The 27,659-nt window shown below is 35.6% G+C and overlaps 1 protein-coding gene across 5 annotated transcripts in view; it reads left to right on the forward strand.

The window, feature by feature from the left end:
* Positions 1-26,674, forward strand: part of LOC136031865 (protein FAM13B-like) — an 82,996-nt gene extending 56,322 nt beyond the window's left edge. For 4 of the 5 annotated variants that reach the window (XM_065711797.1, XM_065711795.1, XM_065711796.1 and 1 more), the window contains exons 6-12: positions 1,339-1,553; positions 2,198-2,344; positions 8,152-8,291; positions 14,651-14,757; positions 17,995-18,210; positions 22,190-22,398; positions 23,672-26,674. In XM_065711797.1, coding sequence (XP_065567869.1) covers positions 1,339-1,553; positions 2,198-2,344; positions 8,152-8,291; positions 14,651-14,757; positions 17,995-18,210; positions 22,190-22,398; positions 23,672-23,882 — 1,245 coding nt within the window. In that variant the 3' untranslated portion in view covers positions 23,883-26,674. The remainder of the gene's footprint in view (positions 1-1,338; positions 1,554-2,197; positions 2,345-8,151; positions 8,292-14,650; positions 14,758-17,994; positions 18,211-22,189; positions 22,399-23,671) is intronic. The other variant, XM_065711798.1, reaches the window with a different exon arrangement.
* The last annotated feature ends 985 nt before the right edge of the window (positions 26,675-27,659 follow it).

Genomic DNA, 27,659 nt, shown 5'->3' on the forward strand with positions numbered 1-27,659 from the left:
TGTGATTAACTTACATATTATTATGGATAATATTATACCTGAAAATTTTTCAATATAAATAAAATCTACAATCGTATAATTCTAATAAAGCCGTGCGCGCCGCCAGGAAGGGGTAATGCCCTCCCCCTTTCTGGGAAACAAGAAGATATGAAAAATACTACCATTTAGGTTTTGGTGAAAACAAAGATCCTGGTAGTAGGATACTTTCTACCGTGGGAAAATGCCCTGGCGGTGCTTTTGAACAATGGAAGTTTTCAGAAAAAATTCTGAACCATCGAATAGAATATTGTTTTTTTTTTCAAATACCGTGATTTGAGACTATGTGATCGCCTGTGAAATTCTTGCTTTGCTGTTTGTCAAATAGAAACTACAAAATACTCGTAGATATTCTGGACAAAATCCCATATATTCTCTTTTATGCCAACCTAAATTCCAAAATCCTAGAAAGGATTATATTTTTTCTGGGGGGAGGGGCTCCTTGTCCTCCTCTCCCCCGTGCGTCGTTGAAATTAACAGCATTTCTCAGTTCCAACTATTGGTCAATCATGTAGCACCGACTGTTGAATATTCCTTACCATAGATGAGATGTTGCTTTTGATACCGAAAAGCCTTGTGGAAAATGGCTAATATGACAAAAACATTCTGATTTTTCTATAATACATTATAAAGATATTCCGTATAATTTTTGCTTCTTTGATTTGGCCGGCGTTAGGCCGACTATTCTTGTTATATTATTCTATTTATTTCTACATGGAGATTTGAACTGTTGCTATATTTGAAAAAAATAGCTGCCTTCATATGTGCAAGCGGGGGGATACATGCGGATTTTCTTTCTGACACTGGTCCGAAAGACTACAGTTTAGGAAATTTGGGATTTAAAAGAAACCTTTGACACGCAAAACTCTATCCTCGCTAAAAATCTTTATAATTTTTTCCTTAAAATATAGGCATGTATGCTTATAGCTATCCCAGTTCAAAGCTCTATGCAACAAGACGATAAATTCAATTACTTGATCGCAAGCGTGTTGTAAAAAACGACAACACTGCTCGTTTCAACACTGCATTCATTTATGAGCTAGAAGCATATTTCACAATTCAAGCATCAGCAGAGTCAATATATGTGTGCTCCCATTTTGACCCTCTTGACCTATATTGCTCAGCAAATGGTTTATGGCAATCATCTTGGACTTGTGAAAATCTCGGATATGACCATTCTCCGGAAAAAAGACAACAACAAATTCTTCTACCAGCCATAGCGTATTTGTTACCCTTGTAACCTAACCTCTTGTACGAGGCCCCTTCAGTTATTATCTTGGAACTCAAAATATTTCTTTGCAGAGTGGCTCTAGCTCCCAGCGTCATAAAACTGATAATTCCAATTCATCCGGCCATGCTAAAGCCCAACCGGCCGCTGCAATACCAATCCCAAAGTCGACTCAAAAACTTGACTTTGGCGCCCTCTTCTCTACATCAGAAGCTGAAGAACCGTTGGTTTCTAAAAGTGCTGAGCCTATTCCAGGAGACATGCCAGTTCCTAGCTCATTTAGTCCTAGGTAAGTCTTGTTTTCTTTGTTTATATACTTGTAAATGTATTCAATAATTCATGTCCTCTAGTATGCAGGTACGAAACTTCATAGTCACAATGGTAAAGTTGACCGTGCGAGGTGGGAAAAATCAACGTTGTTTAATTTTCAACCACACGTGGAAGTACATAGTCTTTTCAGATGCGTCTACCTTTTTTTGTATTTGCAACCTGGACCGAATTCTGCAAACTGTTTACCGACATCATATTGTGCCCATACCACTTAATATTTACGTAACGCAGCCATTAAACGTTACTCTGGGAGCGCGTGTCCTCTGGCACGTCTGAATTTAAATATAGCCCTTCATTTAAATAAAACAGTGCTTACTTTAGAAACGACTATTACTTGCTGCGGATAGACCGAATTGGCAATTCAAGTCAATAACAAGAAAAAAGAAAAAGAAAAAAAACATCAAAAACAGCCATAAAGAGAAACCCACCGGGGACAAATCATAACTATAAGAGGAAAAACATTTAAAACTAGAGCAGAAACAAGTTAAAAGGAAAAGATAACTAGAGAAAACTTATCCACGTCTGCTCTGGTGAACAATTGGTTGTTGAGAAATATCAAAATTCCTAAGTTCCTTTTTTGTTCCTAAATCTCATTTTCTGTAGGTTCCGTCCTGAGCCAATGGGAAACGGTTACTCGCCGAAGGATCAACATTATAAAATTAAGCGTTTCGCTGTTTCACCGGCTACAGCAACCTTACGTAACAGGTCAGAAAATGACAGGATCAAAACTCTTGAAGAGGAAATAGCTAGGTAAATCGCGGCTTATACGTGTACTGCTTGCCCACGAATTTTGGCTATTAAAGGGGAGGTGCTTTCACTTTCCTAGTTTTTGTTTTTCACGAATCTTCTGGTTCTAGTCTTTGAGAAAAACTATAAAAAAAAAATTAATTGGTAAGCTGATACTAATAGTCGAAACTTTGTATATCATTGAGACGCTTTACACACTGTTGAATCATAAAGTCTAAATTAATAATTAAATAAAAAGAGTTTTTTTAACTGGAAGTGAGGAGCAACATTAAAACTTAAAACGAACAGAAATTACTCCGTATATGAAAGGGACTTTTCCTCCTAAACGCCCCCTTCTTTACGCTGAAGTTTGGCTCTTTCTCTTAACTCTATTTTTAGAATAGTAAAAAAACTTTAGCGTAAAGAGCGGGGCGTTAAGGAGGAACGTCCGTTTCATATACGGAGTAATTTATGTTCTTTTTAAGTTTTAATGTTGCTCCTTACTTTCAGTTAAGAAAACTTGTTTTTTTATTTAATTTCTGAACGTTTTTGAATTGATACATGTTTTGATTTTGGCTCTCCGCACATAAATAATTAAAACGAAATTTGCATAATTAATTTTTTCTGGCTAAATGGCTTTCTCATAGTTTTAATCGAAAGATTCTGAGAAAAAAGGAGTGGAGGAGGAGGCATAGTTGCCCTTCAATTTTTTGATTACTAAAAAAGGCAACTAGAGCTTTAAATTTTTTACGAACGTTTTCATTAGTAAACAATATACGTAAATTACGAATTAACTTACATAACTAACTTCAGTATTCGTATATTTTTACTACGTATATGAGGGGGTTCGCCCCCTCGTCAATACCTCGCTCTTTACACTAAAGCTTTAATTTTGTCCCAATTCCTTAAGAATGACCCCTGAATCACAAAGGCCGTAGAATAAATAGTTGAAATTACTAAAAAAACTTTGGCGTAAAGAGCGAGGCATTACGAGGAGGTGAACCCATCGTATGCGTAATATTTTCTGTTCGTTTTAAGTTTTAATGCTGCGTCTGTTCATTTTATGTTTTAATGCTGAGCCTTATTATCACTTGAAACAACTTTTCATATTTTTTTTTTCGTTTTTTTTAAATAATTCTAGAAAATTTTGCGCCCACTTCATTGAAATTCTCTTGCCCCGTGACAAATTCCTTCATGGAAGGATTCTCCCAAGTAGCCCCCCTCCTCAACTCTCTCCCCCCCCCCGCCAAACCAATAAAATCCCCCCTGAAAACGTCTGTACAGTTCCCAATAACCATTACTATATGTAAACACTGGTCAAAGTTTGTAATTTGCAGCCCCTCCTCCGGGGACATTGGGGAAGTAAGTCGTCCCCAAAGACATAGTTATTTGGTTTTTCGACTATGATGAATAAAATGGCTATCTCAGAATTTTGATCCGGTGACTTTGGATAAAATGAGCGTGGGAAGGGGCCTAGGTGCCCTCCAATATTTTTGATCACTTAAAAAGGGCACTAGAACTTTTAATTTCTGTGTGAATGAGTCCTGTCGAGACATTCTAGGACCACTGAATCGATACGATCACTCCTGGAAAAAAAAACAAATAAACACGCATCCGTGATCTGCCTTCTGGCAAAAAATACAAAATTCCACATCTTTGTAGACAGGAGCTTAGAACTTCTACTGTAGGATTCTCCGATACGCTGAATCTGATCGTGTGATTCTCGTTAATATTGTATAACTTTTAGGGGGTGTTTCCCCCTATTTTCTAGAATAAGGCAAATATTACCAGGCTCGTAACTTCTGATGGATAAGACTAAGCTTGATAAAACTTATATATTTAACACTTAATCAGCATTAAAGTTCAATTCTTTTGATGTAGCTATTGGTATCAAAATTCTAGTTTTTAGAGTTTCGGTTACAATTGAGCCGGGTCGCTCCTTACTTCAGTTCGTTACCACGAACTGTTTGATTGCTCACTCCCGTTTTATGGTGTGTGCAAGATCCAGGCTGAAACCAAAAGCATTTCAGTTTGGTCAATATAGATTATTATAAGTTTTTGTCATAACTTGAGAAAAATCCACAAATCACAAGTATCCATAAACCATAGGTAAAATTTATGAGACGAATCTGCAATGGTATGACTAGAAAGTGTGTGATTTATTTTGAACTTGTGCGCGGATAAGGAAAGTGGAGAAGTTGCATGTGCTCTAAGATAACTTTCGGTTTCATGAATACAACTGAATGTTGTATATAGAGATATAGAGTCATCATTTCTGCTCGTTATAGTCTTGTTTTTGTTTGTTTTTATTTGTTTTTATTTTGACGTTTCAGGTCCATTTCTATTAAATCTGTGTTCAAATCTAGCTCCAATTTAATAATTTTCTGAGGTTATTCAGTTTTCTTTATTGAAAATTTCATACTGAAATATGCAAATAGAAAGCAGCTTGAGACACAGCTGGTTACTTTTATATCCAACACGTAAACAAAGATACTATAAAAATGTGTCGATTTTTAATATAGTTTGCCCTTAAGGGTATTCGATACCTTAAATCATTTTCCGAGCCTCGGCGTCGCCGAACCGTCTCAAAGACAAAGAATTATCGAATTTTCCCAGGTGACTAGCCACTGTCTAGAGCTATTGATAATCTGTGGTTTGACTATGAAATTTGAATGAAAAGGCAATTGAATTCTACCTCCCCTGTATCGGCAAGGTTTCCAATCAAAGTGCTTAGTACCACAGGAAATCCTGAAGCTACCGAATTGCTCAAATGATATTTCTTCAAGCTGATTGTTAACGTTTTTCATACCCTTTATACTTCATACCTTTATACTTCATATTTTCCCTTCATACCCAAAATACTTCATACCCTTTGCTGCATTTTAAAAAGAAAATCCTGCTCTGTTTAATGGGAAATTCAAAATTAATATTTTCTTTTGAAGGTTTCTAAATAAAGGTCTAATGGTTATTCTGAGATTTCTGGGAAAGTAGGTGCTTTCTGTTGTTGAATTCTGATCTCTTATCCAAGCTTTACGAGGTTATGCCAAGACCACTCAATCAGTTATATATAGTTAGTCCACACAAGCTTAAAGATTCTATAATGGACGGGGTAGGGTGATGTTTTAAGGCATTATCCTCTTAAAACTATACGATACCTTGAAATCATCTTGCAAGGCTCATCGTCGAGCCTCGGCTGACTGTCTAAAAGAAAAAGGGCCAATTATCAAATTCTCCCAGGGGACTAGCTATCATCGAAAGCTGTCGAGAATCTGTCAATTAAATTGGGTGGCATCACAAGGAACTCACAAAGCGGCTAAATTACTCCAGTGATATTTCCTTTGAACTCATTTTTATCGTTTTCCGAGCAGGTGTTCCAGAATATTTTTGGGGTCGCCTTTCCCTGAACTTTAAAAAAAAATTTGTCTCCTCTTAAACGAAAAACAAGTTCACATTTTCTGATGATAAAAGTTTTATTATAACTGAAAATCTCTCCCTGGCACAAAATGGGGAAATAGCTATGCCAGAGGCATAGTCATTTGATCTTTCAACTATGCTGGACAAATTGGATATCTCAACATTTTGATTGGATGAATATGGGGGAAAAGGGGTTAGTTGCCCTCCAATCTTTTTAGTCGCTTGAAAAGAGAAATATAACTTTTACTCTCCATTTGAATGAGCCCTATCGCGATCTTTTTGGACGATTTTATTTGATACGATCATCCGTGGGAAAGAAAGCAAATAAACACTTGTCTAGAGAGCAATAACACTTGTCAGTTAGATTTCCTGTTTTCACGTAACATTCACCTTTATTTAGTCTTTAGTTAATGGTTTGAATAATCCGATTGTGGAACAATTCAGCTCTATTTAGATTTCAAACAACACAAGCCAAAATATTCCGCATTATTTTAATAGCCGCAGTTTCACTTGCTTCTTTGCCTTTTCTTGGTTTGAAATGCTTAAGCTTAACCTTTGCATCAGTGGTACCTTGTGAGGTATGGGGGAGGGGGTCGGAACTATCCCTGAAACAGCACACGGGGACTTGAGCCGCACAATAAACCTTTTGAAAGTGTTTAGGTAATCCGTTTATATTTTCTTTTGGTTTGCTTGGATCTTAAGGAATTTAAAGGATTGAACCCTAGTTCTCTATAAAGAAAAAAACTTGCTGCACATGGATTTGCTTAAGTTTCACGGATTTGCTGTTTTTTTTTTCTTCTTTTTATTTCCTTATCTAATTTTATATTTACCGAAGCTAAAATTTCTTTGCCCTGGATAATTTTTGACTGTTTATCCTTTGATACGTTGCGACTGCCCAATCAACGTGTTTTCTTTAGAATTTTTTACGTATTAATTAAGTTTTCCGCGTCGAAGGGTGTGCCAAATCAAGAAATATGCAATGGCATTGAGAAATCAGAAACTAATTTATGCTTTAAAGTTTGCATACTCTCCGGCTGTAAATCCCAGTCAACTACATGCTTGCACATTATTTTACGACAAAAGTAGATTTTTTTTTTTTTAAACAGAATTAAATTACATTACACAAGAATTTACAACATTTTTTAAACTGCTTTGAAAGAATTTACAACATTTTTTATATCTTTGAGTTGCTAAAGGCGCAAATAAAAAGGCTCATTATGACAGTGTGAAGGACAAAAGGTGTATGTATACAATTGTCGTTATTCAGATAAGTTGTTGCACAAAGTTAACGTCAGTATGGTTTTGAATAAGGATTTGGCTCGAATTTGAGTCGACTTGAAGAAAACCTGAGTTCGAGGACCTTCCCTTCGAAGGTCTTGAGCTGTGTCGAGGAAGCAAGATTCAAAAGCTTCCTTATTTGTACATGAGCCTATGTAGCCTATCATTCCTACCTAAGTAAATAAATACTAATATCATCTAATTTCGTGTTGAGTGTCTGAAACTCCTAACAAGTTTTGATCAAAACGTCGGATTTTGTCAGTCAAAATGGCAATATGATGGTTGTCTTTCAATTTCCTACTCTCTATGGTGAGATTTTCATATTATTTAAATCACTTGAAAGTTTATGATCTCGAGAAAAGCAAAGCACCAGTGCAGGTCAGTGAGTAGCAACTTCTTTTCAAGTCTAGACAAGTCCTTCAGCCGGCTTAGAACCGGGTAGCAAGAAGTCCCAGAGACCTCCAGTTGATCAGAGTATCTGTCCAAGCCTAGGCTCATTTTGGTCACTGCATGGCTTTCCGTTCTTGTTGACGTAATCCGATCAACAAGACGACCTTCACAAGCAATGTCAAGCCTATTACGGTAATGGGGAGGGAGCAAATAATAAATACACTAGCTAAGAAGAGGCTATTTAGCCCCAAAATTTAAGGAATACAGACAAAACCTATAAGAATTATACATTAATCAAAATCCAGCGCAATGCTGTTTTCTCTTCTATACTATAATAATTTCCTCAAGAGGCGGGTCTCTTCATGGTCAGCCTTTGGTGCTGTTTGCAGTCACAGTTCTGTCTAAGAAAACTCGTGAAAACCCCATCCTGAGGCCACGTAGGCAGAATTTCCCCTCCGGGAACAGGGACGGAGGAAGGAGCTTATGACACAGCGGACACCGAAAACCGTCTTACCCCCTTGAACAGCTCTAGTCTTTTACATCCAGTCTATCCTCGCCAGGGAATTTATCTCTGCTGCTTAGTATAGTAATATAGTATATTTAAATCATAAAAGCCATACGAGTCATGGTTTACAAATGAACATTAAAAGTGGTAGGTAAAGCTTTCAGATAGATAAGAAAACTGGCGAAAAATAAATTCAAAAATCATTATTTGAAGGAGCTATTACTATTCTTTTCTTTAATTTCAGGAACTATGAGAAGGTTCGACAATTTGAAGAATCGTTCAAGGGAAAGTACGGCTTCCCACCATCTTATCGTCAAAAGATGAGTGATGAAGCTACTAAAAAGTATTTAACTGCCATTGAAGAAGCCAAAACGGAGTTGAAAGGTACGAACTTAATGGCAGTTCTGGTACTGCTTCGGTTGACTGCAAGTGACTTTATCACTCAGTCAATAAACAGCGAAGCAAAAAACAGAGCAAAAAAGGGCATTTTGTGTATCGTTTTATGTATCATATTCAACCACCTTCTATTTTAGTGAAAAAGTTTAACATGGCCTTCGGCCTCTTACTGTCAATTTCACTTTTTGGACCAATGTATGGGAAAATATTTGTGTTTGTATGTGACATAATTCATAAAAAGCAAACAGTAGAGAAAATTAAATCATAAAAGTGTTTGCTGGTTCTGAGTTTAACGCACATATTGGTGGTTCTAGGAATTGTCCAATATCCTGAGAGTTACTACTCTATGATTAGGGTAAGTGTTTTTGAGTGTAGTTTAGTATGGCCTTAGTAAAGCTGGCCTTTAAATCAGTTATTTAGCGGTCGAAGGAAATCAAGTTTTTATTTTAATTTTTTTGCTCTGTTTCTTATTTTTTGGAAGGATTTCCTTATAGTTATGCACAGTTAAGAGTCAATCAAGTTCTTGAACAGAAAATTTAGAACACTAAATATGAATTTGGCCAGTTTTGGCTCTTGAAAGATTCATATGTACGCACTGTTCATATATGTAGATTATTCGTTAGCCACTTTCTTCCCATCTTCCCATCTTATCACGAAGATTTTATCGATATGTTTTGACTGACGAAGTTTCAATTCTGTACACGTGCTATTTCGATTGAACCATTGTTCTCCTTCGTTTATTTAGATTTTCTTGAGCAGCGTTAAATGTCAGTAATTTTGCCAAATATTTCCGAGTGTGTATGCTTGCCAACTGATAGGGGTCATTGTTATTTCTCTTGGAACTTGCGCTTTCCAATAGTCATAGGAAACATTGTGACAAACTGAGAGGATTCGAATTGTAGCGATTTACCTTGGCTCTAATGAAATTCAATTGTATTGCGTGTTGTAGACGGATGCAGCTTCACTACGTGGGTACATTGCTGTACACTTGTTGTATAGTGACAATAAGGTTTCTACCTCCTTGCGTAAATAAATTTGTTTCCTCTTTTTCTATGATTTCAATAGAGAACACCTGTGAGTATGAATTTGACTATTACAAGGACACACAATTACATCACGCATTCCGTGAGCTAGATGTATTGAACTATATTTTCCTTAACCACGGATATTCTCCATTTCTTTATATGAAGTAAATTATGTCTTCAAATGTGATCGAAGAGTAGAGCCCCCAAAGGGACTTCAGATAACTCACCATAAAAAGAAGGTACTGGATCCTTTTTTTTTATTTCGAAATGACGATGTGAGGAATGGTAGTACTTGACTTTTGGATCAGAATATAGAAATGGAGACTTGAAAGAGCTCGTCAGTTTTCAACAGTCGATATGCTGAAGCCTGTAGCAATATAGAAAGTGAAAAATGTATATAATGAGTCTTGGTTTCAGAGGACTGAGTTTCAGTGAATGGCATATAAATCTAATTGTATGAACAGATTGCTAAAGCGGTAACACTAAACCAGAGGTGGGAGCTAATTGATGACACAGAGTATTTTCTTAGGATCCCGCCCATCCCAAAGCCAAGTTTTGGCCAATCACAAGCCCAAGTTTTGGAACATTTTTATCCATTCATTGTCGCCTAATTTGGGGTAGTTAATTTGGCCTCTCTCTCAAAACCTGTGGGTTAGTTAGAACTTCTTTAGAGGCTTGTTTTTTAATGACTCAATCCAACGAAGTTTAGTGTAGGTCTTCTGACGCTTACTTTGTCTTGAGAATTCTTGTTTTATCACGGAGTAATTCCTAGCTTGTTTATTATTTTATTTTTTATTTAAGAATTAACGACGCTTCTTGACTACTAAGGTCCCTGCGTCGGCCCTGCAGTGCATTCCTGCAGCGTGATTCAATCTCTGGGTCCCGTATTACCAAGCTAAGGTCAAATCCACTGCGCCACCACAGGACAATTCCTAGCTTGTCGAATCTTCTTCAGCTCAATTTGAAAAAAAGAAAAACTAAGTACTTGAGCTCTTACTATACCTCTTTCGTTGGCTGCATCCCAGAAAAGAAGCAAATCGTCAGGTGCTGATGATGAACCAACTGTAATGATTGCCTTTTGATAAAACAGCCCTTATCTGCAAGTGGTATCTGCTGTGGTAGCACAGTGGATTGAGGGTCTGTTTACCAATACGGGGCGTGGTTTTCGATTCCTGCTGGCGCAAGGTTAGGCTACCTGTCCCTGTGAAAAAGACCCAGCTGTATAAAACGTCGTTTCGACGCCTTATGCTACATTAATGGCTCTTAAGGAACTTTATTTTATCCGTCCTAGGTTTGTCATCTGCTCTATCTGAAGGATAAGCCGATTTCATCATTTCTTGTCTAATTCGTTTTCTGTAAATTTTTGGTTCAGACACTATTCTAGCTAGTGTTCTGTCTTCCAGGAATAAACAAAGAGCAGCCCTGGACTTTCCCTAGTCATTGTTTTCTGATCTGATGAGTTTCCTATATTTTTTTTGGACAGAAAACTTTTTTTTTCAGGAACATATTGACTTACAGAAATAAACACATTACCGCACAGTATATGTCCAACTCATCATTTTCAGGTCTAATTAGTTTACTGCTATTTTTTAGTTTGAACCCTATCTCATCTGGCTTCTAGCAATAAACATAACACAGCATAGAACATGTCATCATTTCCTGCTTTAATAATTGTCTGTAATTTTTTAGATAGAGCTCTGTTAGATCAATTTGCGTTTTTATGAGATTAATGTTAGTCACGAAAAGTAATCCTAAATTTTTTATGATTTAAGAGTAATAGAAAAGACAATACAAATTAATTTATATTTTTTTTTTGCTCTTAGTAGTCACATATCGTTTGTGCACACTGAATTTCTTTATAAGACATGACTAACCTAACATAGGTGTTCACCAAACATAGGTCGTGGCACAAAATTTATTTTTGAAAATTTAAATGGAGAGAGCAGCTTTCTTGAAATTCTGCAAAAGGTGCTTTACAAAGAAAGTACCAAGAGATGCATTTTTCAAATTCTAGGGGGCTACTGTCCCCTCCAAGTGACGCCACTTAACCTAACCTGAACTTGCTTTGTCTAGAATGGATTTTTGGCCTAAAATAATTTTTGAAAACCAAAAAAATGCTGATTAGTTAAAAATTGCTGTGAAATGTCAGGTTTAATGCTAAAGCATTGTAGATTAATCCAATCGCCACTTTAATTTCTTGATGAAGTACTAAAAAAAAAATCAGGACCATATCCAGGATCTTGTTCATTGGCGGGGGGGGGGGGACAAAATGAATTTGAAAACGCATCCAAAATTTGTTTATATGCATTTTTTTTGCTTTTACGAGTCAGACAAACATTTCGGGGGTGAGGACTCAAACCCCTAACCGTTAGGTACGGCCTTGACAAAGACAAAACAAAAACAGTTTTGGTATCAGAAGCTGAATTTTCAAACTATTTCAGCAAGTGAGAAACGATAATATTTTTGAAAAAAACGAGACTTCTAACAAAACAAGATATGCAAAACTCACTAAGCCAATCGATAAGCCCTGTTGATATTGCAACTATAGGTTGCTAAATTCAATATGACAATAAACGTCACATGACGCCTTTTAATTTACTGTAGCTCGGGTGTCCTTTGAGATGCTTTATTATTTTTATTTTCGTCTTTTTAGTGTGTGTGTTATAAAATCAGTTATAATAATTTTCAGTTGCAAATGATATGTATGTTTTACCAAAGAGTAGAAGAAAAAAGAGCGTCAAATCATTGTTATATTGAACAATTTACATATTTTTATGAGATGGTTGTTTTTGGTAAATATTGTAAATAATTTGACTTCAGTTATCGCTGACTTTGATTTCTTCGGGATAACTGAACATATGTCATACTTTAGTTTCAACTTATTAATAAAATAAAAATATATAGATACATAAGTAGTGGACAATAATTTTAGTTAAGACAGTGAAAAATAAACAAAAAATGCTGCTTCAAGTTTGAAAGCCTTTCAAGAGAAAAAACTAGAGCAAACTAGGCTAAAAAGCTAAAACATGAAAGAAAACAAAATGAAAAGTTGAAAACACGATATACGCCAAAAAAACGAAAGAACTCGTATCTGAGAAACTACAATAATTATTTTGTTCTAAGTAACTCCTTGCGGTGACAAAACTACTACTACCAACAACACACTAAAGTACCAAGACGCCTGAGGCCAAAAGTGCTACAGAGACTCCTCCTCTAATCCAGTCTATTCAATGGCTCCCTCTCAGGAAGCTTTCATTTCCCATAAATCTTTCCTTACGATATCCTCCAACCCCATTCGGGGACGACCTGCATTTCATTTGACCTTTGACAGCTGGTTGAAAAGGACTTGATGGATGGCCGAAAATGTCAATCTTCGGCAATCTGTCATCCTTCATCCGCAAAACGTGCCCAAGCCATCTCAACCTTTCTCTCATTATAGCCCTAGAAAGCGGGATTGAACCGCACTTTTCGCACAACCTACTGTTTGAAATACGATCAGTCCGCCGGGTACCCAGAACAATCCGTAGGTAATTTCCGTGGAAAACATCTAGCAAATCTTCATCCGCTTTTCAGAGCGCCCATGCTTCAAAACCATAATTGACCAATCTCATCACTGCAGTTCCCAATATTCTAATCTTGGTTCGCAGATTTATCTTCTTATGCTTCCAAACTTTTTTCAACTGGGAAAAAATACCTATTCTATTTTTTACTATCTTCACAGTATTCGCCATCTTTACTAATAATACTACCTAGGTAAGTGAAGGTGGCCATTTGAGCGATCTTTTGCTTACCAAACATCACCTTTTCACCTTCATTTATTCCTAGTCTTTTTGACTTAGTTTTCTTAATGTTACTTTTCAAACATATTCTTGCTCCTCCGAACTCGCAAAACCTCTAAAAGTTCATTCATTTTGCTAACATTTTCATTTAGGATGCTTAAATCATCAGCATGCTTTAAGACCACGAGAGTTTTACTTTCCCATTTGACTCCGTGTTCTGGAGGCCATCAAAATGATCCATATAAATGGGGATAGAACGTAACCCTGCTTAACTCCCGAATTAATACAAAACCAGCTTCTAACGTCATTTCCCACCTTAATCCGAGTAATTTCATTCTCGTACATAACACTAATCACTTCAATGTTTTCACCTGGTATACCATGCAATGGTAGGACGTCTGGTAGAGCTTTTCTCTTAACTGAATCAAATGCTTGTTCATAATCTGTAAAATTGAGGACCAATGGTGTTTGATAGCTCGAGCACTTCTCCATTATTAATCTAAGAGTGAAAATTTTGTCGACGCATTCTCTACCCTTTCTAAAACCACACTGTTCTTCTCTTGTACCTTAATCTACAGCATCTCTCATTCTTAAAAGTATCGTATAACTAAGTAGTTTCCTACCTACAGAGACTAGGCTAGTGCCTCAATAATTACCTTACTCACTCTTATCACCTTTCTTATGCAGTGGTTTAATCTGGGGTTTCCTGAAATCGATAGATACTTCTTCTTTTTGAAAAGTCACTTTTGTAATCTTCAGCTATTTATTTCTAACCTCAGAGCCACCGTCTTTAAGAATCTCAGTTACCACACTATCGACACCTTGGCCCTTATTATATTTTTTTTATTCTTTTAGCACTTTCCCGAATTCTTCCTCACAAAACAAATCTTCCTTCACATCCAAGGTATTACAAACTTTTTTATTTTCCTTTATTTCTTTTCTTAGCTACTCTGTCTTGGTTTAGCATATTCTCAAAATGTTCCGCCCATATTTGTTTGAATCTTTCCTTATCACTAATGTGGCCCCGTTCCTATCTTCATATAGGACAAATCCAGATCGACTGCTCCCCCCTTAATTTATTAACTACCAGTACTATATTTTACAATTCTATCGTCTGGCTGCATCTTCCAGATCTAAGGCAACTTATCCATGTCTTTCACTTCACAAAGCATTGCAGCACAAATGCGATGAAACTAACTTCTGATAAAGTTCTATGTATTCTCCCCATAAGGAACTGTATCGAACTTTTTTAAAACAACCACTAGTTTTTCAAATGTGTTCTCTCATCATTTTCCTTTATGTCTAGAGTGTTTTCTTTGATGTCATTTTTATTGAAGTTTTAGTTGTCTTATTTTTTTTTGGTTGATGAAGAATTCCGGAAGTGAAGCCGAAATACTTAAGTCTGTGTTTCACCTTTTTAACCAAAAGTTTTATCCTTTGTTTGTATATATCTATATATTTTAATTTTAATCATAAAAAGAAGCGATGTTTGAATTAAAAAATTATTTATTTAAAGTGTTTGAGAATATACTTTTTTTTCAAGTGTTTGAGAATAAGAAGATGACAGCTATGTTTGCTGATAAACAGTCTTTTCGTAGACGACGTGGCTCTGGACCCAACTTAGAGGATACTGTACGAAAAATCAAAGAGGTAGATTTTTAGCTTTCTTTTATTTTATCTTTTTTATCTGTTCTATGCCGGATTATCCGTTTCTGCTTGGTTTGATCATTTTCTCCTAACTTGTTTTGCATGCGCCTTAAGAACTTTTTTCAAACTGTGCAGTGATTTGGCTACAAATGATTATCAGCATGTAAAATTATCGGGTAAAGAATATTCCTACTTTGCAATCATCAGCCTCTGGTTTTTCTCTCCAAACGTAATTTTCCTGATAACGATTTTCTTTATTTAGCTACTCAAGTGGCAACTCTGCCAGTGTTTCTGCCTTTATGCAAGGCATCTTTAAAGTTTCCAAGATATAGCAAAAGGACAATTTATTAGACCTGTAAGCTACAGTGTTTCCAAATTATTGTCGAAATATAACTAGTTTTTGAACGGTAAATTTGTTTTTTCAAGTAAACTGAGATGAATGTCAAAATGTGACATCTAAATGTGAATAGATACGGAATAACTTTTCTGTTCATACTCTTATACTGTATCTTCTGAAAAGTTCAATTGCATGAACAAGTCATGCATGATAAAAATCATGGATAAAATCAAAACTATGCGAATATCGAGCCAATATTATACCCAGTTCGTAATATTAGTGACTTTAGCACGTTAGCACGTTGAATTTTCAACCGTGATTTCATGATTCACTATTCATAGCGGATATTCATTGCTAGACTGGGAAAAGACTAGCTCGGGGTTACCAGACGTCCTTCTTTCGGAGGCCGTCCTTTAGAAAAAACTCAGATTTGTCTTCCTTTTTGTGTTTTTAACCAGCATAAAAGACTTGCATAGTCATGATTCTCCGACAGAACAGTAACATTTAACATTTTGCTCATAAGAAATTTTTATTTTGGGATATTTAGAAATGGCATTTATGAAGGGCGGAGTAATAGTCCGTGCTATACTTTCAGATAGTCTTCTAAAATCTTGTCATCACCATATGAGTTGTCCATGTAGGTCCATAGTGATACTAAAACACTGGGAAGCAATGTCCGCCTTTCCTCATTAACAGGCTTTTCTATAATTTTTTCTTTTTTGACATTAAAGGAACTCGGTGATTGATGTAATTGTATGTATAAACCCTGATTATTATTTATTATTAATTGCTGAAATCGTTTGGTATAAGAGGAGTCGGAGTTGAGCTCCATAAACCTCTACCATTTGAATTTACATGTATATTTTTTATTTCCATGGAGACCATCGAAATTAACGAATAACATGGAGTACACTGGAAATATCGCTTTTTTTAATTAACTGGTGTGACAATAGTTTGGCTAAAATATTGCCTTTGCGTGATTACTACAACCCGACCAGATATCATATAGACTAACGAAATTTCGAACTTGGCAAAATTACACTATTCAGATTTGGTATTTTAGGATAGGAATGTGTCGCTAAAGAAATTTGGGTATCCAAAATTCATGGTATTAATTATATGAACTTCCAATAAAAGTCTTTCATAATCAGGGTGTACACCATGTTGAGATTGAGTCGTGATCCAAGTTATAGAAGATCAAAAGTTACATCAAAAGAGATAGTCCCATAGCAGAGTTTGATTTACATCATTTTACCCTGGGAATTGACATTTTAACTCAAAAAGGACTATATTGATATGTAACCGAAAAAAGTAGAGAGCTGATTTTTCTGTGTGTATGTGGGGGGGGGGGATTTAATCTTTAAACACACTTTCTTAAAAATGCAACATATTAAACTATCAATTTTTATAGTAAGAGTTTATTTTATCTAGACTAGCTGTATCTGGATCTTTAAAATGTATTTGCTTTGGTTGCCGTTATTATGACTTCTCGTGCAAGTGGGTGCAAAGCGCGTACTAGCTCAGTAATTAAAAGTTAAAGTTGTATACTAATTCCATTTGAAAACTCCTGTTGGAGTCAAGATGTAGTTTAGGACTAGTTTCATGTTTCTTTTGTAAAACAGCCTACAAACTACCTTGTTCAAAAATAGTTTTACCCATTAGTATTGACGGGGGGGGGGTATTTATTGTTAGAGCGTACTTTTGTTTGTTTGACTTGAATCTAATCCCCCTTAGTTGTACCGAAGAAAACTCTTGGTACGAATATTTTGGACTTTTACTATCTCGGTTTCCTTGATCAAAATCCATTTTGTAGTTGTTTTGTTTTTTGTTTTTTTACGGCCTCGGATCACACGCATAAACATGATTATTGGTTATATTGTAACGATTGGAGGTATTTAAGAAACTGTTTGATTTCCAGTTTTAATTAAGTTTAAATTCAAAGTAAATTACACTCAAAGTATATTATGTCCAATCTAGCAGTTTACAACTCAAGTTCCGCAAATAGTTTAAAGATCTTTCGATCCAAGCGGAAAATGTACATTATAAGCTGCAAATTAACTTGTATGATAACGATGACGTCTATATTCCAGCCACAGTGTAATTTTACAAGATTATGCTTGCTCTATTACTCTGTCCTGATAAATGTAAAACATGGATTCCAAGAAACTTTAACTTCTGGTGATAAATAATTCATCGACGTTATTAACATGGTGGGCTTTGCATGCGCACCTAGTATGTGACATTTTAGCCGAAATTTGGTTAATCCTTCTTCTATAGTCGGGTTTTATATTGCGTGAAATACTGCAACTCAAACATTGCCAAAATTTAGTTTCAAAAATGAAATATTATTCTATGGAAAACTCGTACAAGCTCTTCGAAATTCATTACATACTGTCTAGTTTCTTCCCTTGAAACTAGACATTTTTATTCTTTCCTGTGTGTTGTTTATATTTCTCACCAATGGAATAGTTCTAAAGTTTTGTTTTTTTCACCTCAGAAGTTGACATTTTTTCACATCCGAGGTTTGCAGTTGAGGCCAATAGTATTTTGTCTTGTAACTGATTTCATTCGAGTGAAGTATTCCTTTTCTGTAGAAGAGTCCTGTTGATTAGTTTTGTGACTGGCCTTCAATACCAAAAAAGTTTATTTCAAGAAACTACAATTTCGATAATGAGTGTTTTAAGAAAGTCTTCTTTCATAGAACAAGACTATTCTCCGTACTTGGTTAGTAAGATTGGGCTATTCCTAATTGAAGCATGTCTTTTCACGAATGAAATCATCTGGCTCCTAAATATTTGTAAAAAAAGAAGAAAAATGATATGCACAAAGATTGAGATGCGTCTGTGTCCGTTAGCATAGCAGTTTACTATTAGTTTGTGATGTATTTACTTTGTCTCTTTTAGCACTTGGATGAGAGAAGAGCATCTTTAAACATTCCAAGTTCTTGCGACTTAATGACGCGAGAGCAGCTCGTAGATGAGAAGGAGAGACTTCAAACCGCTTTGCTTCACCTTGAAACTACACATGGACGCCCTTTGCTGAGGAATGACAAAGAAATGGTTAAACCTCTGTATGATCGATACCGTCTTTTAAAAAGACTTATCATCAGGTCTGGCGTGGTAAGTTCTTCAGTTTCAATTACAAAAAAAAATTAACCTGCCACGTTGTACGCACCTATGAATTGACTTCTGTGTTACGAATGGGATATGTACCATGTTTACTGTCTAAGATTTTTTCGGTATTCAGGCGGACTGATTTTTTTTTTTGCATACACCTCTTTGAGGCAGTACTGTTGGTAGTGGCTCTGGTCAGCTAAACAAGGGTTAACAACTTATGAATTCAAAGCCTAGCCTGATGGGTGCAAGAGCCATTCAAGGGAGGGGGAATGGGGCATGTTGTATGGGGTGCCGTGGCAGTTTGGGGGCTGTGGACGGGGGGGGGGATGTGTCGCACACTTCGATCATGTTTTTTACTTTGATTGTTTTGTTTGCTTGTATTTGAGTCTGGAGAAGGGTATTGTAATGAATTTTTCCTTGGGCGGTGCCAAAACTAGGAACAGCTGTGACAGGTGTTGCAGGGTGAATAGATTCATTGACATGAAAAGCCATGGACGTACATGAAAGAATAACTTGTCAGGGACAAATAAAGCTAAATTCTGCGTAATTGCCATTTTAAGAGGATAAACTATGTGCCGACAATTCTACGTAGAGTGTATTTCAGTACTCGTTTGTCATTAGCATTAACGGTTCTTCATTACTTGTTTATTTTCTGTCCAAAACAAGGGATAACAAAGAATTATAGGCAGCTTATGTAACTATGAGTGCAGAAGGAACTACAATGCTAACCCTTTTTATGTATTAGCCTCTAGTATTTTAGAGGCTAAATTTGCTGTTTTCCTCCATTCAAAATTGGAGATAATAAGAAAAAATTGAGCATCGTTAATGTTGATTCAGTTCTGGAAATAGTCGTAATTTAAGGGACTGATACCAATCATGTAGACTCTTTCAATCAATGCACTTCGTCAATGTAGTAAAGACAATAAAGTAAATTTCCCCCAATCTTTGGCAATCTGTCATCCTTCATCCGCAGAACGTGGCCTAGCCATCTCAACCTTTCTTTCATTATAGCCCTGGAAAGTGGGATTGAACTGCATTTTTCGTACAACCTACTGTTTGAAATGCGGTCAGTCAGCCGGGTACCCAGAACAATCCGTAGGCAATTTCTCTGGAAAAAATCTACTAAATTTTCATCTGCTTTTCGGAGCGCCCATGCTTCAGAGCCATATTTGACCACCGTCATCACTGTAGCTTCCAATATTCTAATCTTGGTTTGCAGACTTATCTTTCTATTCTTTCTAACTTTTTTAAATGTGTAAAAATACCCTGAGCCTTAGCTATTCTACTCTTAACATCTTCACTGCTCCCACCGTCTTTACTAATAATACTAAAAAGGTAAGTGAAGCTGCCAACCTAATCAATCTTTTCGTTACCCAGCGTCGCCTTTTCATCTTCACTTATTCCTAGCCTTCGTGACTTAGCCTTCTTCACTTTAATTTTCAAGCCTATTCGTGCACCCTGAAGCAAAGCCTCTAAAAATTCATTCATTTCGCTCCCAGTTTCATCTAATATGCTTAAATCATCAGCATAATCTAATTCCAGGAGCGTTTTTCCTCACCATTTCCGTGGTCTCCAATTGCCTTTCTTGTGCTCCTTAAGACGAAGTCCATTAAAATAATCCATATAAAGGGGGATAGAACACAACCTGCTTAACTCCTGATTTAATACAAAACCAGCTTCTAACGTCATTTCCCACCTTAATCCCAGTAATTTCATTCTCGTACATAACACTAATCACTTCAATGTTTTCACCTGGTATACCATACAATGGTAGGACGTCTGGTAGAGCTCTTCTCTTAACTGAATCAAATGCTTCTTCATAATCTGTAAAATTGAGGACCAATGGTTTTTGATAGCTCAAGCACTTCTCAATTATTAATCTAGGAGTGAAAATCTTGTCGACGCACCTCCACCCTTTCTAAAACCACACTGTTCTTCTCTTGTAACTTAATCTACAGCATCTCTCATTCTTAAAAGTAACGTATTACTAAGTATTAAAGTATTACAAAATACAAAACCATTAATGATTTAAATGTTTAAATGATTAACTTAACTCCTGATTTAATACAAAACCAGTTGCTAACCTTATTTCCTACCTTAACCGCAGCACTATTATTCTCGTACATAGCACAAATCACTTTAATGTATTTTTCGGGTATACCATACAAGGATAAGACTTTCGCTAACGCTCTTCTGTCAACAGAATCGAAAGCTTGCTCATAATCGATAAAACTGAGGACCAAAGGTGTTTGACAACGAAAATACTTCTCAATTATTTACCTAAGAGTGAAAACTTGGTCGACACATCCTCTGCCTTTTCTAAAACTGCACTGCACTACAGCCCTTTAAAAAGTATCATAAAACTTTGTTCTTCTTTAAAAAGTATCATATTACTCAGTAATTTGCTACCTACAGAGACCAGACTAATGCCTCGATAAACGACACTCACTCTTGTCACCTTTCTTATACAGTGGCTTAGTTAAGGCTTTCCTAAGATCATTAGGTACTTCCCCTTTTTCAAAAATCATGTTCATAATCTTCAATAGCTTATTCTTAACCTCAGAGCCACCATATTTAAGAAACTCATTTATCACACTATCAGCACCTGGAGCCTTATTATTTTTTAATCCTTTTAGTGCTGTCGCTAATTCTTCCTCTCTAAACATATCTTCCTTCACATCCAAGGTATAAAAAACTTTTTCATTTTCATCTACATCTTTCCCTGCAACTGTATCTCGGTTTAGCACATTCTCAAAATGTTCCACCCATCTTTCTTTAACTTTTTCCTTATCACTAATTGTGGCCCCATTTCTATCTTTAACTGGGTCTTGTCCGGATTGACTACTCCCTTTCAATTTATTAACATGCCAGTATATTTTACCTCAGCAATTTTATCCAAGGCCTCCACTTCACATCTCGTTAGTTCATATTTTAATGCTTTCTCCACTTTCTTTATATTCCTTTTGTTTTCATACGACCTATCACTCAGATAATTCTTGTACAAACCCCTTTTACTCTCTATTAAACCTAAAGCTTTTTCACTAATATTCCTAGTTGCAGTCTTAGCACTCTTGCTTAAGACACCATCAGCAACTCCACAAATTGTTTTTCCAAAATGTTTCCATCCATCTTCCACATTGTCAAATTTTAAACTCTCAAGTTTAGTATTCAACTGTTCCTGGAAGTTTTTTCTCAAATTTTCATCCTGGAGTCTACCAACATCATAACATTCCGGGAGGTAGTTACCCATCCGAAATTTCAGCTTTAAATTAACCTTAGACACTACTAGATGGTGATCTTTACTTTTAACAGCAATAACAGCACTCCTATACACCCTAGTATCTTGTATTGATCCTGCTAGTCTTTGGTTTACAATAACATAATCAGCAAGGTTTGCTGTCTTACCATCACGTGAATACCATGTCAACTTATGGGCTATTTTATGACCAAACACCGTATTGGTTATAACTAGGTTGTTATGCCTACAAAGTTGCAAAAATCTATAGCCATTACTGTTTTCTTTTCCTACACCAAATTTACCTAGGCTAGGATAACGCTGTTCGTCCGTAAAAATTCAACTTTGCCAATTTGTTGATTCCCAAAGCAACTATACCTTCAAAAAAAAGTTAGCTTGCTTCGGCTATTAAGTGCCACATGTTTTAAGCTTAGTTTTTGTGGATTTTTCATCCATGTTTTTTTTTCTTGTTATTATTTTTCTTTGTTTTGTGCTAGCTACTACGAATTACGGCATAACTGCGTATGCAATTCTTTCTCATTAGAAACTAAATTCCCTATTTTTTCAATGTTCTAAAGATATGTGTAGTATTGTTAAGTTTCAATTAAACAGTTCAAGGAATCAGGTTTCATTTTCACTATATTAGAAAATTACACATCTTCCAAAATTAGAATTTTTTTATGCGCATCTGTAGTATTACCTTTAATAATTAACTTTGTTATAACTATTACTTGTGGTATTTTACAGAATCAGAACAATGAAAATGCTGATTTGGTCCCTATACTTGAACACCAACTACTAGAATTTGACAATGACAATACTTGGCCAAAGAGTTCATCTTCGAGTCAACGTTCGTCCTTCCATCAGTCTGATGAAAGCCTTTCAGAAAAGGATGAAACCGCAGACATAAAGAGGCAAAAGTTTGACTTTGGAGAAAGCTTTCATGCACTTCCATTGTAAGTACACCTATATTTCGTTTTTTAGATCTTCCTCTTCCTCGGAAAAATCTTCACACACTCACTATAAATCATGAATCTGCGCACAGCTATGCTTAATGATATATAGAAACATAACTAAGTTGTTGTAAGGTCACAACAGTTGTAATCACTCTTTAAAGGAACAGAATCCTTAAAAAAAGGCTGAAAAAAAATTGAATGCGACTGTCCTAGCCTTATGCAAATGGCACCGCTTCTACAAATCCTTGTAACCTTCAGGTACCCGAGGCCTCCACTCTGGTGAATGCTCCTCCTAACCTGATTCAGGGGTTTCTGCTATAAAAACCTCCTTTGGAACCCCTCAAACAAAGATACCTTAAGACTTTTAAATTCTGTCCTACTATAGTCAGATTTTTTTTTGCATATGGTCGCCTGTTTGTGATGCTTTTTTTAAGTTGGCAACGTTCCCTTTCTAGAACGGAATCCTGCATAAGTACCCGAATGCAAAGATAATATAAGGATAAAGGATAAAGATCCTCCAGAGGAGGATCTTGATAAAAATCAATTTTGATATTAAATGTTATAGAAACATCATTTTCATTGACTATTAGATCGTTAAGCAGTTCAAACAGAAAATCCAGATTGTGTCTGAAAAAGTTTTGTGGTTTTGGTCCCATTCTGAATTGTCCTTTAAAGGTTCTAGGCATGAAATAAGCAGTTGCTGTCATGGCATGACAAAAAAAAATTTCCAAAGAAAAATTTATGACAAAGAAAATCAGCCTGATCTGTTACTTCTGGAGTGCTCATTATATATTGTTGTCTTTCCAGCTAATGAGCATTGTATATAAAAGTGAAGAGGCACTTCGCGAAAAAAAAGTAAAACAAGAAGTCCAATACCTGAGCTTGCATGGAACGCTCCAAATAAATTATATACATTCGTAACCTAAAATGTTATACTGATGTTATAAGATGAAGCAAGGGTTCATAAAACATATCTATTAAAAACTCAAATAAAGGTCATTGTATGTCAGAGCATCCAGATTGTGGTTCTCAGTAGTCCATGGATGATATGCCTCTCAACCACACCACGCACACGCCCAGAAATCATATATCACTCATTGGGCAGAACATTACGTATAGAAAAACATGCAAACATTCTGTTAAAAAAATTATAAGTTGTTTCTGCACATTCTAGGAAAACCTCTACAATAAAGGAAAGTACTCAACCACATCACGAGATTGAATGACTCAACTCCTTAACTTAACTCTAGATTGAATCACCTTTCTTTTTCAGGCATGAGCTAATAAGTCGTCTGAGTGAGGCTCGCCAAGAAAAGCGCCGTCTGCGTCGTCTCATGGGTGAAGCTGAATCATTCATTCTTGATCGCTTCGCTGTCAGTCCTGTTTCTCAGGATGAGATCTACCATCAGTATAAGCATGCAAAAGCAAAAATCCGATTGCTTGACGCCCTCGTTGCTAAACATCAGCGTTCATTATCTTTCTAGTTCTTGCAAAAGGAAAACAACTATGTCAAATTTATCGTATCTTATGTCTGTTTGTTTTTGGTAATTACAAGAGTTCATTTATAAAAAAAGGTAAAAAGGTAAAGGATACGGCATTAGACTTTACAGTCCGTACCGGCGGTGCTGATCTCCGTTTCTTGGTATTAAGTCAATAAATTGGCACTGTGTTCTCCCTCGTTTCTTTGGTATGTGCGATCTTCTCAAGCCAAATCAATCTAATGAAGAAGTTTTCAAATGATAAGGATTCATTCTGCAAATGCAAAAGAGCATTGGCTGCTATGGTTCTAAAGCTGGTTTATTCACACCGTTCTCAAATCTATTTAAATACACTTTCTAGCGTAAAAAAATGGTATCGAAAAAAGAAGCTCTTCTTCCGCTAAATTGTTGCTACATTACAATCACACTAAGTAGCCTATTTTTTTGACAATTTTCTTTGTCTGCCTTTGCATTTGATTGGTTTGGCATGAGAAACGGGTCATATGTTAAAACTGTGTCTTCTATTTATGGAACATTTGGTATATATATGCCACAGTTAGCGCTAGATGTGTGTTGTCGCTTAGTAATGTATTTCATTCACAGTTGCAATACGGCTAAATTCTTGTAGTTCTTCAAAACATGTGCAAATGTCTACTTTTTTCCCCTTGGTTGTTTTTTTTTTTAAAGTAAATCATACACTTACGCAAGTATCTATAGGGGTGGGTGTATTCTGAGGATTATAATTATCAGAATAACACTTTAAATAGGCTTTTATGAAATAATTGAACATTATGAATAAAATGTTTCGATTTTTGGGACCCCTCCCCTATTAAGTAAGTGCTTGAGTAAAGCTGTTTAACAGTTTTTTGTAAAGTTTTCCTGTATCATCTGACTTAACAAGCATAGAATGTTCTTGATAGAGTTTTCAACTTCTTAAATTTTGCCGTGTAGATGAGAAGTAATCTTACCTGAAAGGCATTTTGTTGAATTCATGGCTAAGGGTACGCCTGCCGTGGCTGAAGAATTGTGTTGTGTAGATGTGTTGGCTTAAAGCTGCAAGAACATTCAGTTATATATATACATTATTTAGTTTATATAGACAAATATCTTTTGTATCTGATTATGTTACTAATAAAGTGGCCTGGCTTTCATTATCTATTTCAAATTTTTCAAAGCCAGAAACTAAGTATTTAAAAATACTGGGTCTCCAGTGATTTAGCCTCTTTGAATAGGGTAGATTTATGCGTAAATACCTGTTTTACAGATACACAAATTGGCCTGATTTGGGCTAATGCATATACTACTTCAAAGGCAGGCTATGAATATTCTGGTGTATTGGTGATTAAAAGGCTGGTGGCGTAGCCCCTGATGGCTATATGGCTATGCATGCGGTGGGCTAATTGCTAGTCATATATGACTAGGCCGTACAGCCTAATGCCTATATGCATTGAATCCGCCCTCCAAGATCATATAAAGAGAATTTTATCACCGCCCTGTCCTTTTCGATTAATAATTTGCATAGATGGTTCTTAAGAATTAATATTTCCCAAAATTTACTATCTTAATTTCCTAACATTTTTACAGTAAAACTTCACAGAAATAAGTAATTTTGTCTTTACATTTTTACAGTAAAACTTCACAGAAATAAGTAATTTTGTCTTTACATTTTTACTATATATTACTGTTAATTTATTTACAAAGTTAGTTGTTAGCATAGTTACAGCCAATGAGGGCAAATCTCAAATTGTTGTTCTTTTTCAAGAATATGAAAGAATATATAGAGAGATATAAGAATATAAAGCAGGGGTCAAAAATATGTCACTGGAAGAAAAGGCTTGCAACGTAAAATGAACAAGCTCTAATCTCGTATAATTATATTTCTATTGTTTTCGGCCTGTGGTTCTGTCTTTTTTTTCTGGAATAGGGTTGGGGTTCCTATAAAAATTTTAGGCAAAATCTCTATCCCCCTTGTGTGTAGGTATGTTTGTAATCTTTTTTCGCTATGCAGGAACTTCGTTACTGCATTTTCATCACTGCACCATGCTGAGTAGGTTGAGAATTTGAATATAGTTTTCCAAAAGTCTTTGTAGATTGAGAAGAAAAGCAGCTAATAAACATATATATATAACCAAGAAATTATTCAGGTTTGTCACCTTAACACTGTTTTGAGTCTTAGTCCTAGTCTTAAACTTTTCTTTATAGAAAAAGTTAAACAGAGGAATGACATTTTAGTTATTAGATTAAGCTTCAAAAACTGGGCAAATGAAGTACATGTGGCCAAATTCATGTTTTTGTGAAAACTAAGCTTTGTTCATGACTGGAATGTTTCAGTGTTCTATTGGCCGGCTTGCAGATTTTCTTTGAAAAATATTCAGGCAACCCTGAAATCAACAGTTGTTTATTTACTGATTTAACCGGTGTCTTATTAATGCATACGCTTTGAGGCATTCATTACACTGCAGTGCCAAATAACATAACTGCTCAATAAATACTATACATCTCTGCAAATTTTTCTATATATTCTTTCTTAGATTTGAACTACACATATATTTAAGACAAAATAGCATTTGGAATACAGCAAAAACATCTGACTTTCGAAGTGTGATCATTTTTAGAAAGACTTTTAAGTTTGGCTCAAATAACCTGTTTTGATAAGCATTTTAACTTATTCTTTGCTCTATTTTAATCAATGGTTACCCTGGAGGATTTTATTTATCATAGTCCCCTGGTGTGTGTGTTCTATCTTACTTTGTTAGTTGCTAGTAATAAAATCATGTTCAATAAACTTTTTCTATCAACTTCTTTTGGTAGTGTCTTCGTGTAGTTAATTCGGCGTGTCTGTTTTTTTTTTAATTTCCAAATTGACAGCTTTGGTATCTGTGGTATAGCGAATTTCTGGAAATTAGATTTTTTTTTTTACTTAGGATTGTCTTATTGAGCAATCTGGTGAATCAAATATTTTTCAAATGAAAGTAAAGAGCGGTACTGAGACATATATAAAGCTATTGTCACCTCCTCGCCCTTGGAGTTTTACGTTGAAGCTCGGCTTTTTTCTCAATGCTTCAAGAATGACTGCTTTAAGACATGGACAATGAGATAAAAGATTAATTCTTTCCATCCTATTGATTCAAGAATGAAAGGATTTATTTGTTCATGTTTGCTAGAAAGAATAAAATATTCAGTTCAAAGTCAGTTTTTACCAATGGAATATTTTGTGTGACCTAAAATGCGTAAGAAAAGTACTAGTCAAATCGTAGCGCATATTAAAACGTTGAATGGGTAGCAGCTTGCAAATATGTAAGATAGTTTTTTTTTAAAGTCTTAATGTTGCTCTTTATTTTCATTTCCATAAACTGAGCTGCTAACCTAGTCGTCCTAGAGGATGAATGGTCTAAAAGATCTTTCACCTTGTGTGGACATGGTTGTTCAGATAAAAATATGCCAATGTATTTTTGCTGTATGCATGTTAAAACAAAACTTTAATTATGAAGGAAACAAAAACTTTGGCACTTGTCAAGTCAAAACGCAGCAAAGTGAAAATTATCAGATACCCTATGGATAGTGTTTTAACTGGTAAAATTGGTGATTGTGAAATTCGGCATTATATATATTTTACAGTAATTTTACGAGCCCCCTTAAAATTAGAATTTTACATTTTTTCGTAATTTACCTATTTTATCGGTAATTTACGTACTTTACCGGTATCTTACACTTTTTACAACGCCTAGCTATTTTCACAGCACAAAAGTGCGAAGAGGGTGGCAGAAACAGGTTTTGATATGA

The sequence above is a fragment of the Artemia franciscana genome, chromosome 10 (genome assembly GCF_032884065.1).
Source record: "Artemia franciscana chromosome 10, ASM3288406v1, whole genome shotgun sequence".
NCBI lineage: Eukaryota > Metazoa > Arthropoda > Branchiopoda > Anostraca > Artemiidae > Artemia > Artemia franciscana.